General features: G+C 49.2%; 1 protein-coding gene across 1 annotated transcript in view; it reads right to left on the reverse strand.

The window, feature by feature from the left end:
- Positions 1-106: 106 nt before the first annotated feature.
- CIB4 (calcium and integrin binding family member 4) overlaps positions 107-16,015 on the reverse strand; it is a 46,636-nt gene continuing 30,727 nt past the window's right edge. Inside the window, exons 4-7 of the mRNA XM_035000526.1 lie at positions 11,166-11,307; positions 2,531-2,640; positions 1,586-1,674; positions 107-137 (exon numbers count right to left, since the gene is read on the reverse strand). Of these exons, the coding sequence (XP_034856417.1) occupies positions 107-137; positions 1,586-1,674; positions 2,531-2,640; positions 11,166-11,307 (372 nt within the window). The remainder of the gene's footprint in view (positions 138-1,585; positions 1,675-2,530; positions 2,641-11,165; positions 11,308-16,015) is intronic.

Below are 16,015 nucleotides of genomic sequence, written 5' to 3' on the forward strand. Positions count from 1 at the left end.
GACAAAGTCATACTTCTGCTCAGAGTCCCCCAGTGCCCGAAGGGGGTTGAATTCCAAGTTCCAGTGGTCCACCTCGAGGCTGCCAGCTCAGGTATTTGTGACCACATCAAAAGCCCCAGAAGTGAATCCGAAAGGAGCTGAGAGAAAGCATCCCATGAGCCACCCTGAGCTACAGCTCTAAAGTGCCCTCCACTCTCCAGGTTCATAGTGGTCCTGGAGGCCCCCTCTCGTCCCTCTCTCTGGGATGGCCGGTTTGCGATTGTTGCAAACCCTCCCAAAGCCTTATGTTCCTTTTAGCATCACCAGAAAGCGAAGAGTGTCAGAACCTCGTGGTGCCAAAACCAATGGAAAGAAATGGGAGAGATTCAAAGAGAAAGGCAAGGAGGACAGGATTCTGGCCTCAGTTATGTGCTGAGCTGTTCTGGAAGAAGAGGAATTACCCTTAGTTGGGGTGGTTCCTAGTGTGGACAGCCTTTCAGAGGGTCTGCCCAGGCCTGGGCCCCAAAGCAGCCGGGTTGGCCTGGAGAGCCCTCTCCTCCCACCACGTGACTGGAAGAGGGGTGGACACCTGACCCGACTCGGGCCAATCGGATTCTCTGTCTGGGAATTTGGAGTCAGAGCTGAGAGATACTACTTTGGAGTGAGCGACTGCTGCCGGGAGGCCATGAGTGGCCTCCTGTTTGACAAAGGAGAGATTTCTGGTTTGCATGTAGAGCTAAGTGCAGAGGAGCTGAGGAGAGAGGCAGAGACTCCAGGCACAGAGAAGAGAGAAAATACACTATCTTCAGTTCCTGACCAGGTATTCTCTGAGGTCTAGTTGTCTTTGTTCTTTTTCTGATTGGTTGGTTAAACCATCATGCGTGGGCATTCTTTGCTATCAAATTCACCTAGACTATAAGACCAAGGGCAGACGTATGCAAACAGATGCCAACTCCACCCAATAAGGGCATTCTAACAGGGCTGTGCGATCATGAATGGGCTGCCTCCAGGGGTGGTGCTTTCCCCATAACTGGAAGGATCCAAACAAGATGGTTAAACATGGCCTGGGCAATATGGAGATGGCCAATCATCTCAAGGGTGTCTGCATCAAGATACAAGACCATTAATGCCCCTTCTGCCTGAAACAAGGTTTGGAAATACTCCATGACGAACATCCTCACACCCCCGTGCAAATCCCTGACTCCTGGTGACCTCTGGAGTTGTGGGGGCAGGGGAGCAGGACGGGCAGTGGCAAAGGCCACCCGCCGGTCAGTCCTAGAGGCCCCTGTACCTGGGGGGAAGACACCGGTGTGCCAGGCCAGCTCTAGATGGTCAGTACCTGAAGTCAGGACCACCCGCGTCATTTGCAGAGCCTGGAATGTAATCTTGCCTTTTCTGGTTAAAACCCCACTCCTTCTTTCTAAAGGTTGGAAATGTAGGTTACCTAATTTCTCCGAAGCTCCAGGTTTGCTGACTCTGAAAGAATCAGCAAAGTACCCTGGAAACTCATGACCTCCTTGGGAAGATGAGGGGCTTCATTGGCTCTTCCTGGGCCCCCCCCCCACTATGCTGGTCTCTCCCCCTCCCCCACACCAGAACACCTTACTTCATGAAGTCTGGAGACTTGGCCATAGCATGTTCAAACTCTGAGAAAGACAGCATGTTGTCATTGTCCAGATCCGACTCATTCAGGACCTGGCCAGGGGTGCAGAAGGAGCCAGAGAGCAGAGAGGAGCCCAGTATGAGAAAGTGAGATGGGGACATAGGCGGAGGGGAAAATGTCTCACACCAAGTGCTGCCCATAGGCCAGGCTCTCTGCTAGGTGCTTAACATGCATGTGAGTTCTCCCTCCCTTGAGGCAGATGTTCTCCCCCACCCCCCACCCCCCGCTACTCCCCACCCCAGACAAAGACATGGAGATGCAGAGATAAGGTTATGTGCACTGAGGTCTGTCTGGGACCTCATGGGAAGAGTCCCCTTTGTGCCTCCAGCACAAACTTGGCAGTGAAAATGGGTGCAGAGGTGAATGGGGTGACATCCCCCACCCACACCTATATCCGGTCACAAGGCAGGGGCCAGTACTTGCAAGGGGCCCTGTCAGGTCTAGGAGGCAGTGATGACCTTTCATGGTTTTATCTTTGTTTCTAGTTTCAATCCAGACCACAAGCACTTGACGGTTCCCATGGTCTTAGGACAAACAGATTCATGAGGCTGCCTTCATGTCCTGTCACACTTTGGACTGTCACTCTAGGACATCTGGGATAACGTGGGAAAGGGGACGTGGTGATGTGTCCATCTGAGGCTAAGCTGCTGTCGGGCCACCTGCCCACAGTGACTGCAGTGTGGGTGGGAGGACCCTTTGGAGTGGGTGGCTCGGGCACCTGCTCTTGGGGACCCTGGAAGGAAGGACTTTGGAGGAAAGATGCAAACTTGGGTGATAGTTGCCTCCAGCCGTGTGCCCATCCCTCAGGACACCCCACCCTGCCTGCCACCCAGGGGCTTTGGGGGATGGCCTGGCCCAACCCAGCCTGTGTGGCCCCAGGGCACACACGTGGTTCGTGAGGTCAGTCAGCAAGTCCTCGGACACGTCATCACTGTTGAGCAGTCGAAGGACAATCCTCTGCAGGTCCTCCTCGTCGATGAAGCCATTCTCGTTAAAATCTGCAAAGAGAAGGCAGAGTGTGAGAGGAAAGGGGAGCTTCCTCAGCCTTCCAGGAGTCCAGGGAGCCATGGGCCCACAGAGCCCCACCGTCCCAGGTGGGCCTCGAGCCTGGCCCTCAGAGAGCCCTGGGCAGGCAAGTAGCAAAGGGGGCAGGGGGGTGGGTTGCTGCAGACCCAGGAGGTGCTGAATAACATGATAAACACAGCAATAGTCATGAGCATTCACCTGTCCGCTCAGACATGTCCTGAGAGCTTCACCTGTTTTCAGTCACTTCACAGTCAACCTTTTATGAGTCTCACTCTGCAAAAAGGACACTGAGGCACAGAGGTGTGAGATGTTGGCCCACGCTGCCGGTAAGTGGGAGGCGGGATTTGGACCCAGCTAGGCTGGTCCCCAAGCCTGCGTCACCCACCGTGCTATGAAAATCTTCACCTCAGAGCTCATTAAGCCAGTGATGGTTTGGTGACCGGGAGCTGGGAACGCCTGGCCTTGAGCACAGGTCCCTGCTCCTGGCCCTGCGCAGGGTGACCTGAGCACCTGCCCCGCCTGTGCTGAGGATAATGCCCAGCATCCACTCCAGGGAGCACCCTGACCCTTGTCAGACCTTGAGTCCTCCTTTTTGAGTTCAAAAATATGGTCATTCCTATGAAAATACTGTAACATTGTATGTCAACAACAACAAAATGTGGGCATTACACAAGCTCCCGGCACCCTGGACGGCCCCCTACCCCCCTGCCCCGGGTGTGTTTAACCCAGTTCCCTACAGAGGCGCCTTGGAAGGGTGTGCCTGGGCCTCTCAGTGCCTGCTGCAAGTCTCTACAGGCCCGGAGTGCTTCTACCCCCAGCCTTTGCCGAAGGCAGCCCCTGGCCTGGAGTGCCCTCCTCCTTTTCCTCCAAGCCCTGGGGTACTCTAACTCACCGTGTGCTTGCCCTCCCTTGCCTTCCTGTGAAGTCTCCCTGACACCCTCAGGCCCAGGATGGCTCCGTCCTCGAGCTCCAGCAGCTCCTAACACAGGACCTGTCCTCCCAGCATGAGCCTTGCTCTCCTCGGCACCGGTGGCCTAGGGCTGCCTTGTTTTCCTGTTGCAGCACCTGCTTCTTGCCTCCACCTCGCTCGTTTGCACTTGGCAGACACGTGGGTCCCTCCTGGGTGCCCATCCCCAAGCCCGGCATCCGTGCACAGAGGTACCAGACTGGTTCCTGCCTGCCTGGACAGTAGTAAACCCAGGCGCTACAACTTTGTGGGAAGTCTGTGCTCTGAATCACTCGTAACTGCTCTCATTGTAATGAAGCACCCAATTTTTAGCTGGGTGTGTGACCGTCTAAACACTATACTTCCCAGCCTCCCTTGCTGCTTGATGTGGCCCCACGTTTGAGTTCTGGCCAGTGAGATGCAAGCGGAAGAGGCACAGACAACTTCTGGGAACGTCTTTAAAGAGAAGGCTATACCTTCTTTGTGACACTGAGGCGACCTTGGGGACAGAGGATAAAGTGACACCACGGAGGAACCTACGTCCCGGACCTTGCAGAACCACCGTGGACAACTGCCTCTGGGATTCTACACGTTAGAGAAATAACACGTAGCTGCCAGAGATCTTGGAAGCTATTTTGTGTAAACCACTTGGGGTTCCCTGTCATTTGCCACCAAATTTAACCTAAACTAATGCATGGCCTGAGCCTCCGTTTCCTCATCCATAAACAGACTGACAGTACTTCCACAGAGTCGCTGTGAAAATTAAATAAGGAAATGCATGGAAGTCTTCTGGCATGGGGTTTGGAATATAGAAGATGCTCATTAGGTAGAGTAGAGGCTCAATTTTGTGCCATTTGAGGATGTTAAATACTGAAAATGCCAACCCTGGAAACTGTAATCTCTCGCTTTGAAGAACGAAAGCTAGAGCTATATTGGTCCTGGAATGAGGGAGCAAGTGCCCTGATGTCACAGGATCCTTCAGGGGTAGAGCTCAGACTTCTGTCTCCGTCCCCCTGGACAGGAAATGGATATGAAAGGACAGCTCACCAAACCGGTCCTTAAGCAGATGTCTCCCCCCTGGCCAACTGTTTATCAGCCCCAGGTCCTGGAGGTGAAGTCCTGAGCCGTTCATCCAGGCTCTCCCTGCGCAGCTCTGCTTTCACACATCATGAGTGAGGGCTGGGGGCAGGTGGAGGGGCCGAGGGACCGGCACCGGGACTGGAGGGAGGGGGCAGCCGCAGTGACATTGCACTGCTGGTAAGAAGCTCCGCAGCCTCTCCCAGAGACCCTGCAGTGTCCCCAGGCGTCCCACTGGCCCAGCTCCCATATGCAGAGGCTGCAGCAAAGTGACATGGCTCTGGTCCCAGGCCATCAGGAAACAGAATCATTTGCTGGAGTAGAATGTAGTCCTGGACAGTTCCCCTCCTTTGGGGGTGCAAGGGCAGAGACGACTGGGAAAGGGGTGGGGGCTGGGAGCTCTGGGCGGCTGGCCAGCCCCTGCAAACTCAGCAGCCTCAGACCTGCAGCTGGGGCCGTTCTGAGAATGGGGGAGGGCCTACCTCTTGCCATTTCCCGACAACAGGGAGGTTAGAGAGAGCTTGGAGAATCGGGGCTCAGCCTTCAGGTTTCCCCCAGAACACTCTTGCTATCACCATCCCAACCTCCCTGTCCTGTTACTCCTTGCAATTTACGAAGTCCTTTTACAGAAATCAGCCCATGTTGGTTGAGTGGGGAAGGGCACGCCTCCACCATCATTCGCAGGAGAACGGAGGCTGCCTCCCTTGCCTCTCCCAGCCCTCCGTCCTGGGTCAGGTCTCGGGGCGGTGTGGCAAACTCTCCCGCTGGTGCTCTGGCACCTGCCTGAAGGTCATTCACATCTGGTGGCAGCCCTGCCGATGGGAGCAGGAAGGCAGGGCTGGGGTGTTGGTCTCTGACAGGTGAAAGTTCTTACAGAGAGGGTGGGGGCTCGATCCACTGGAGGCCAGGAACGTCCCTCAAAGCAGAAACTGGAGCCCAGCAGGTACAACCCAGGTGCTGGATTCTTTTTTTTTTTTTTTTTAAAGATTTTATTTATTTATTTGAGAGAGAGAGAATGAGAGACAGAGAGCATGAGAGGGAGGAGGGTCAGAGGGAGAAGCAGACCCCCCGCCGAGCAGGGAGCCCGATGCGGGACTCGAACCTGGGACTCCAGGATCATGACCTGAGCCGAAGGCAGTCGCTTAACCAACTGAGCCACCCAGGCGCCCCCAGGTGCTGGATTCTTGACGGAGAGCCATCCCCCCTTCCTTCCTATGAACAGCAGTGCAATTCCTGTCCAGGGTGATGCCATGTTCAGTTTAAAATACCCAGCTTTCCAGTCTCCGTTGCAGCTATCTGTGGCCATGTGACATGGTTCTGTACAGAGCAGTCCAAAGCTGCTGGGTGGGGCGTCCAAGAAAGCTTGTTACAGAAGAGTCAACTTAATCTGTGCCTTCAAATGTTCATTTGCTTCTTATCCCTTCTCCCGTCCTTTTTTCTTCCTGCCTGGAATGAAGATGAGAAGCCTGTAGGCACAGACACCATCTTGTGATGATGAGAACAACAGTCCCATACTAAAGGTGGCAGATTAGGGGGGCTGGAAGGAGCCAGGCATTGCCTACTTCCCCCTGGCTCTGGACAGCCTAATTCCAGGCTTTTTTTTTTTTTTTTTTTTAAACATGGACACTTACATATAACTGAATGCAAACCAAACTGGTATAGTAGCTCCGAAACTCTGCTGCACTTAAGAATCACCCAGGGAGCTTTGAAAAAGCCCATCAACCAGGGCACACCTTACATCAGATCTGTGCAGCTGGGGCCCAAGTAGCCGTGGGTCTTGAGTCCCCAGATGATTGCAGTGTGCAATCACGTTTGAGACCCAATGGGTTAGAGCAGTGTCTCCTAAACTTTAAGATGTGGAGGACCGAGCTGGGGGTCTTGTTAACATGTGGACTCTGATGCAGCAGGTGTGTGGCAGGGCTGGGGGGCTGGGGAGTCTGCATTCCTAATGGACCTCCTGGCAATGTCGCTGCTGGTGCATGGGCCACTCATGGAGGACCAAGGCGTTAGGGCATCGAGGTAAGTCTCTGGACTTTGGCTAAGAAGGCTCACCAGGGCCATTACCACCTTCTCCTTTTCCTTTTTCTTCTTCCTCTTCTGCCTTCACTGCTACCCTTCCCACCTCAATGTACTGAGCAGCTCCCACGCGCCAAGCACCGGGCTCAGAGATTCACGTGTCCCATCTCTAATCCTGCTGACAGCTCCGTAAGGCAACAAATCTTCTGAACCCAAAGAGAATTCAGATTTGTCTGGGTATATCTGATGAAGCCTTAGAGTTTATGAGTCCCCAGGCATCTATTTGTACAGCTGATTTGCATGAAGGCTTTGCACTTTCTGTTTTTGTGCCGGAGCTCAAGGAGGAAGGAAACCCATCAAGGGGGCCTGGAGAGAGGGGCTGGAGGAGGACACGCTGACAGTGTGGGGGACACGTGGTATCTGGTCCCTAATCTGACCTGAGGCGCTCAGTCTGACCTCTTGGGAGTGAAGGCATTCTTCCCACTTCTCAGCTGAGCACAGTTTAGCTCCTGTGCCTTGAAGCCTGAAGAGAACCTGCTGTTCTTGTAGCTCCCTGAAGGTTTGGGTGTTTTTGTTTATTTAGCTCTGGAAACCATGGAAAGACAGCTGAGGCAGACATCTTTGGGCACATCTGCTCAGCCCACACTTTACCATCTCTGAGAAGTGTCCTCACTCCCAGCAGTGGGCCTTGGGAGTTGTGTTTGTTATGTGACTCTGCATCTTCTGGGCTGCGGTTGGTTGGACAAGTCTGTTTACCCAGCCCGGGAGTAGCAAGATCATGCGTTTGGCTGAGCCATCAGCCTCTCCTGAGAAAATGGGGGACCAGGGTGTTCATCTTTGGCCCATAGGCACAGAAGCATAAAAGTCTGCAGAAAGAGCAAATGCACAGAGAGAAGCGGAGATGAGAGACCAGGCAGCCAGCGAGAGAAAAGAAGATAGCAGCTGCCTCACTTCCTGACCACTTGCCAGTTGCATCCTCGGGAGGCTGCTTCAGTTCTCCCACAGGTTCCATGTTGCTTGTGATGGACAAGCTCTAGAGCCCTCCCCACTCCATGACAAGCCCCTCTTGGTGTTTATGCATATATAATCTCCATGTCCCTTTCCTGTGGAAGGGAACTGCGACTTATATCTCACCATCGGAATTTGGCAACAGTGATGGGATGTTAATTCCGTGATTACAATGTTATATAAGACTCTATCTTACCAGCATACGCACTCAAGAGACTCTCTCTAGCTGTCTTTGAAGAAGCAAGTGGCTATGTCAGGGGAGGCCCATGTGGCAAGGAGTACAGACCAGCCTCTGGAAACTGAGGGCAGCCTCCATCGGATAGCCAGTGGGAAGCCAGGGCTCTAAGCTCCATAGACACAAGGAAATGCACTTGCCAACAACCAGAGTGAGCTTGTAAGTGGGTTCCTCCCCAGTCACATGCAGCCCAGACAGAGCCTTGACTGCAGCCCTGTGAAATCCTAGGAGAGGACACAAATAAGCCGTGCCAGACTCCTAGCCCAGGGAAACTGTGAGATTTTAAATGTGTCATCTACAGCCACTAGGTTTGTGGTAATTTATCACACAGCAAAGGGAAACGAATATACTGCTGTTCTTCATCCATTGCCTTTTACACAGGTAGGTCCCTGTTACTTGCCACCTGAAGACTCTTGGCTAAGATGAGAGCACTCAGCCTGGGCCAGCACTCTGCATCAGGAAGAGCTGCCCATTCAGAAGAGTACTGACTGGAGGCGGAAGCGGCTCAGAACAGCACAGCAAGTGCTCTGCGGCATGAGTCCTGACAGAGAGGGGCAGCAGCTAGTAGGCTAGAACTCCCTGGGGATCCCCAGAAGTACTTGGGGTAAGGAAGGAGGACGACTAATGAACAGGTAGGGACCACTAAGCCAATTAAATTTGGGTATGTGATTTCATTTGTACTTAACTCTGCTTAAAGTTCACTGTAAATGTATGTCTTGTATCAAACTTAGGACATGTGGGGCCATTACTTCTTCAAATATCTTTTCTTCCCCATTAATTCTTTTCCTTCTGTTCTTTAGATTAGATTATTTATATTGAACTATCTTCAGAGTCAGGTTTCTGACTCTTTCCTCTGTCATCTCCATTCTCCTGTTAAGCCCACCCAGGGAATTTTTATTTCAGATATTTTATTTTTCACTTTTATATTTTCATTTGATTCTTCCTTATAGTTTCTATTTCTCTGCTGAGAATTCCTCCTATTTCTTCCATTATGAATTTCTTTTACCTCACTGGCCAAGGTTTAGTAGCTGTTTTAAGAGACTTATCAGCTAATTCCAACATCTGGGTCATGTCAGAGTCCGGCTCCATTCTTGAGAACATGTCAATTTTATATTTTTAATTGTCTAGTGAATAATTTTAGATTGTAGCTCAGACATTTCTGGTTTTCTAAAATTTTTGTATTTTGAATAATTTTGGATTGTATCTTAGACATTATAAATGATTTATTGTCTGGATTCTGTTATATTCCTCTAAAGAGTGCTGATTTATTATTATTATTATTCTATCAGGCAATTGATAGGACTTAAAGTGCAAACCCTGTCACAGAGGGACCTTGTTCAAATGCGGTGGCCACTCAAATCTCAGTTCTGTTATCCTTACGTGAGCTGCTTTGAGTCTGTCCTTGTATATATGGTTTAGAGGTCAGAAAGAGATCTGTTCATACACAGATGTTGGGCTCCTTTGTCTGGCTTTCTTTCATGGACTCTCCCTTCTTTTCACTTTTCAGGGGAAAATTGCCCCAAACCGTCTGATTCTTCAAGTCAGAAAGAGTTCAAGGTTTCTATCAGTTCTGTATGATGCCCCTCACTGAAAGCCACCTTTAGGCTAAAAAAAGTTTATAAAAAGGGGAGGGGACCATCCAGTACCATTTCTTTCTTTTAAATGTCAACTCTCTGCTTCTGGTACCATTCTAGTGCCAGCAGGTAGTTGAGATATATATATGTATATATATACATATATATATATATATATATATATATATAGTATATATGATTTTATTTATTTATTGGAGAGAGAAAGAATGAGTCAGGGAGGGGCAGAGGGAGAGGGAGAAGCAGACTCCCCGCTGAGCGGGGAACCTGACTCAGGACTCAATCCCAGGACCCAGGGATCATGACCCAAGTTGAAGGAAGACACTTAACTGACTGAGCCACCCAGGCGCCTATATGTGTGTGTGTGTGTGTGTGTTTGTGTGTATATATATATATTTTTTTGAGTTTGTAGTTGCTATCTGTGGAAGTGACAGTATGATAAGAGCTTACTCAGCTATTCTCAGCAGGGGAATCTGTGATTTCATTTGCGTTTACTGGATACTAAGCTTGAGGACATAGGGCTTACAAAAATATCATTAAGTCCTTTTTACAGATGAGAAACCTGAGCCCTCACAGGTCCATCAGGCTTAAAACTCCTCCACTCCATTTTATCCAAATCCATTTGGGCAAGGCAAGAATAAGATGGCGTCCACTGTGTGGAGACAGTGAGGACCTGGCTGGAAGGGAAAGCATATGAAATATCAAACTATGCAAGCCTGAATGTACAAGTCCTTTGGGGCCAAGGAGTTGTCACAATGAGCTTGAAGCCTTGTACATGGTCTGTTTGAAAACTTCCCAAGATTTCTTTGTTTCTTTCCTTTTAATTTCTTTGGAGAATTCCAGGCATCTCAGCTGTGCTAAGGGAACATGAGCCCACTGAAGAGCAGAACTTTTGCAGTATCTTATGGCTAATCCAGACAAAACCAGAGACCAAAAAATGTCATAGGACCTCAGAGATGATCTCTCTCAAACACCTCATTTTATTTTTATTTATTTATTTATTTTAAGATTTTATTTATTTGCGAGAGAGAGAATGAGAGACAGCATGAGAGGGAGGAGGGTCAGAGGGAGAAGCAGACTCCCTGCCGAGCAGGGAGCCTGATGCGGGACTCAATCCCGGGACTCCAGGATCATGACCTGAGCCGAAGGCAGTCGCTTAACCAACTGAGCCACCCAGGCGCCCTCAAACACCTCATTTTAAAGATGATGAAACTGAGGCCCAGAAAGATGAAATGATTTGTCCAAGACTTCTCAGCCATTTTGTGGCTGAGCTAGTTCTGGTGTTCAAATTTCTGAATTCCTACAAAACAAGCATGTCTCCCTCATACCCATATGTAGTCCTCAATCTCTCTCTGGTCTGCCTACACTGCTACCACAAAATACAACACCCGTGGCTCCATTTGCCTCCTATGGCATGGAGGGAGGGCATCTATCCATCGAAGTAGTTGTTCACCACCATTTTTTTTTAAATCTATAGAATTCAAGAAACATGCTAATATCCATAAACACCCAAGTGAATCCCAAGGAACATCATCCCACCAGTGAACTGATGTTGATGGATTCTAGGTTGGTATTTACTCTTTGGCACTGACCCCCACCCACCACCACCACTTAGCAACCCACCATAGATGCGAAAGGCGTACTCGATCTTCAGGCTGGGGCAGGCCTGCTCACTGAACACAGATGCCATGCCCAGCACATCCTCAAAGGAGAACACACCGTTGTGGGAGAACACTTTGCAGATTCGGTCTCTGAAAGGGTTGACCTGTGGGAGAGGAGGAGGGGGAGGCCTATCAATGTCAGGTTCATGCCTCCCTGGCCCTCACCTATCTATCAGAAGCATGGCAAATTCCTCCCTGGCATCCTCCTCTGCTTTCAGTATGCCTAATTCATTCCCACCTACCAGTACTTCTTTCCCCCAGTTGCTCAGGGGCCCAGCCCTGCCTGTTCTAAACTCTTCCTTGCCTGCTGGTGGGCCTTATCAGATCCCAACTTTGCTGTAGTATTCTAGAATGACCCCCATCCCTCCCCTCAACCAACCCAAATTCTTTTTCCTTAGATGCCCCTCAGCTAAGAAAGCTATTTGATTCTGTGAGTTCACATAGCAGGTCTGAATGGCCAATCTGCCCAATATTTAATTAGTTGAAACAAATCTCTGGTTGGTTTTTCTAGTCCCCCTTTCACTGACTTTCACTGACAAGGTACCTTTTCAAGTCTCCAAGCTTCATGCAAAAGGATTAGTTCCTCTGCTTCAAGTACCCAGTGTGCCTATTACCTCCCTCAAGGGCATTTGAGCCCCAGCGCCACCCCCCCACCGCCACTGCCTCTAGGGGCCTGTATCCTTGTCTAACACTCCTTAGGGTTTTCTCAGCAATAGCCAATGCTTAGCCCTCTAGTTTTGATCTCTCCATTTATGGCTCATGAAAATTTCTTCTTCACTTCTTTTGAACTAAGCTACATGTTAACATCTATGATTTAGTTTTATTTGGTGCTCCTATGTATTTGAGGTGGGAGAGAGAACAGTCTGTGTCACCTCAGGTGGCCATGTAACCTCTCAAGCTTTAGTGAACAAACAAGGTACCTAAGGTCCTTGTTAAGAACATGAAGTGTGAGCTCCCACCCGCAGAGGTCCTGTTTTAGAAGGTCTGGGGTGTAGTCCAGCATCATGGATGAATTGTGTCTGTCCCCCAGATTTGTATGTTGAAGTCTTAACCCCTTGTACCTCAGAATGTCACCTCATTTGGAAACAGGGTCTTCTAGATATAATTAGTTAAGATGAGGGCATATGAAGTAGGGTGGGCCTCTAATCCAATATGACTTGTGTCATTTTTTTTTTTTAAAGATTTTACTTACTTGACAGAGAGAGAGACAGCGAGAGGGAACACAAGCAGGGGGAGTGGGAGAGGGAGAAGCAGGCTTCCCGTGGAGCAGGGAGCCCAATGTGGGGCTCAATCCCAGGACCCTGGGATCATGACCTGAGCCGAAGGCAGACGCTTAAGAACTGAGCCACCCAGGTGCCCCTTGTGTCCTTATTAAAAGGGGAAATTTGGGCACAGAGACACGCACTCGAGGAGAACACCCTGTGCAGATGAAGGCAGAGATCGGCGTGTGGTATCTACGAGCCAAGGAATGATGGCCGGCACGCCGCCAGAAGTTAGGAGAGAGGCAGGGAACAGATTCTTCCTCGCAGCCCTCTGAAGAAACCAACACTGCAGACACCTTGATCTCAGCTTGCTAGGCTCTAGAACTGTGAGACAATAAATTTCTGTTGTTTAAGCCACGTAATTGTGGTACTTTGTCACACCAGCCTTAGCAAACTAATACACCTAGGAATCGACGTTGTAAATAAGGTCCCTAGGTGACAGGTCACATATATATACATATGTATGGCCCAGGAGTGGCCAGGGGCCAGGAGAATCCAGACTGCCTTGCTAGAACCTCCAAACAAGCTCCTGCAGTGTCTGCCCCTCCCTCCCCACCTCCACACCCCTGCTCCCTGGAAAGCTTAAAGTGATGGCCTCAGGCGAATGCTGATAAGGGCTATCTCCTGCCCTGGGTTCCAGGTCACGTGTGTCTAGCTAAGTGGCTTCACAAATTACTTTGCCGAATTTTAACTCAATTAACTCTCGCAAATGGTGGCTTAACAAGATTCCCGCAAAGAAACTACAATGGAAGATAATGCTTGTAATGCAAGTGCCGGTGATCAACCAGAAAATGTCAGGGCCAGAACCTCTGCCTTTTAAAATACAAGTTCTTCTCTATTTGGTAGTAGAAACGGTGAGAATCTAGGCAGACATAACTGAAGTCCCGGCTTCAATTCTCATTTCCTGTGGTCAGACAGGGACAAGGCAGACGGGCAAGCAGTGAGCTTAAGCATATATCCAACCAGGGAATGAGATACCAATCTTCCCTTCCCTGGGGGCCCCCCTCCACTCTTGGCCTTGCTGGGAGTGATGGGGAGAGGGGATGGTTGCTAGGAAGCCAATCCACTCTCTCTTAGGCCCATGTCACGTGACTCTGTTATCTACACACACGCACACACACACCCACACACCTTGTCTTCTAGAGACTGGGAAGAAGGCAGTTGGTGTGGAAGCTGGTGGTAACAAGAATAGTGCATAGAACAAAATGTAGTGACCACAGATACTGTTGGAAGATGTGGGGGAAATAAACATTAGAACACATTTCACGCTGTGGAAAGTCTGCTAAATAGTTGAAAAAAAGTACAGATGTTTCTCACATGGTTTTCCTAGCTTCTGTTTCAATAATAAAATACATGAAGAACCACATTTCGGAGAGCGACTAATGGAAAGAGGCGATATTGACTGAACGGTACATTACTTCTTTAATGAAGACACCAGTTATGGGAGAAACTGTCTGGGTATAATCACCGATGGAGTGGCTGCTCCATGATGAAAAGGATTCTGGGTAAGGGTGCAGGGATGGCCACACCTGTGAAACCAATGCCCCACAAAACTTCCTGCAGGCTACCATAGTCAAAAGGTTAAGTCCAGAAGTACACAAAGTGGTACAGGATGCAGTGGTGTGGGTAGCTTTTTTTTTTTTTAAAGAGCTTAAAGCATAGTAAAACACAGACAATGATTTGTCATCAGAAGGGAAGTGACTTTGAAAATCTTTCGAACCACGTAGAGATTTGCTGGTTATCTCTTGGCAGAGGACTTAAAAGAGCCGTCAAACTTTAAGAGGAATTATATGTGTTTCTTATACAAGAAGACAAACGGTCCAAATTTGCTAAGCATTTTATGATGACAAGTGACTGTTGGCAGATATCCACTGAAAAATGAACTCGAATTCTTCTGACTCTTCGAGGTAGAGGTGACTCATTTCAGCAATGAGGGAGAAAAGCACTTGCTTTTCCAAAGAACTCCTGCTTTGGAGAGAATATTTTGAACATCAGATTTTTGTTGTTGAAAACATGTGGAGTCACCCAAAATAATGCTTCTATCTGCATACTTGAAAATATTAGGAACAGATTTTTCTAATCTGTTTGAAAATCATCCAAATGGAGAGTGTCAGTGGATTTTGAGTCCATTTGTTAAAAATATAAAAATACAGTGTTTTTCCAATTAGCTTGTAAGAGCCACTGACTGACATAAGGGCAGATGGACATCTACGAGCTTCATTTCGATAAAAAGCCTCTAATTGGTGGAAGGGATTGAAAATGAGTGCCATAATTTAATACATGCAGCCAATGATACATTTCTTCTCTTTTGACCAGCTATGACAGCCACTAAAAATAGACTCAACTAGAACCAGACCCCCGAATGGCCTGATCTCAAGTGTTAAAGCAAGATTTTAAAAGAATAATGAAGCACATCCAACCACACTGCTTTCCCTTACACTATTGTTATTAATTACAATGGTGAGAGGAGGAAATTTTGTTCTATAAATGAAAGAGGAATCTATTTTTAAGGTATTTTATGTGTATTTGGTTTATATAATATTTAGCTTTAAAATGTTTTATTTTGCATGTTTATATCATAACATACAGATATTGTAGTAAAGGGACCGAGTTTGAATATACACATATTATGGGGGCATGCTCCCCATTTTTTTATTGCTGGGGAGGCATGATCAAAGATAGCTGGTGATCTCTGATCTAGACTAACCCCCACATAAATCAGGGATGTGGAAGAGGGGCCTCGGAGTGGGGGTTGGGGGGAGTGACTTGCCCAAGGTCACTCAGTCTAGGACCCAGGTCTCCTGAGTCTGCCCGGCACCATTTCCACTATGGTCCCTTGTGGCAAATAAACATAAAAGAAAAGGTGGTGATGGAGGCAGAACATGTGACCATCAAATGTAGAAAACCTTGGAACTGGAACCTCTTAAAAGGCTTACTTCAGGGGCGCCTGGGTGGCTCAGTCGTTAAGCGTCTGCCTTCGGCTCAGGTCATGATCCCAGGGTCCTGGGATCGAGCCCCGCATCGGGCTCCCTGCTCGGCGGGAAGCCTGCTTCTCCCTCTCCCACTCCCCCTGCTTGTGTTCCCTATCTCGCTGTGCCTCTCTCTGTCAAATAAATAAATAAAATCTTTAAAAAAAAAAAAAAGGCTTACTTCAATGAAAAAAAAAATTTTTTTTTTTTTTTTGACACAAAGTGCCGAAACGGGGGCTAGCTTGAAGTCAAAGCCGTGGCCCCTGTGTGTGAGAACTCCATCCACCTCAACCTTCTGGTGGGTAGCGGCCGTGCTGACTGGGAGCAGCCCTGGAAGGGACAGTGCGAGCAAACACTGCGGGCCGGAGAAGCCGAGAGAAGGTGGAGGCAGCAGGAAGCCGGCAGGCTTGGGAATGGTGGAGGGGCCAGAGCGAGGAGTGGGGGATGCTGTTCCTGAGAAGGTGGCAGGGCCTGGGGTCCCCAGGGTCTGGAGGCCAAGGGCCAGCGGGTACGGTTCTCTGTGAGGCCTAGTGGACACCTGCCAGGAGGGTGTCCCTGGCCCGTCTCTGTTCCAACAATGG

This window comes from Mirounga leonina, unplaced genomic scaffold, assembly GCF_011800145.1.
Source record: "Mirounga leonina isolate KUSES-001 unplaced genomic scaffold, KU_Mleo_1.0 Mir_125, whole genome shotgun sequence".
Classification (NCBI taxonomy): Eukaryota; Metazoa; Chordata; class Mammalia; order Carnivora; family Phocidae; genus Mirounga; species Mirounga leonina.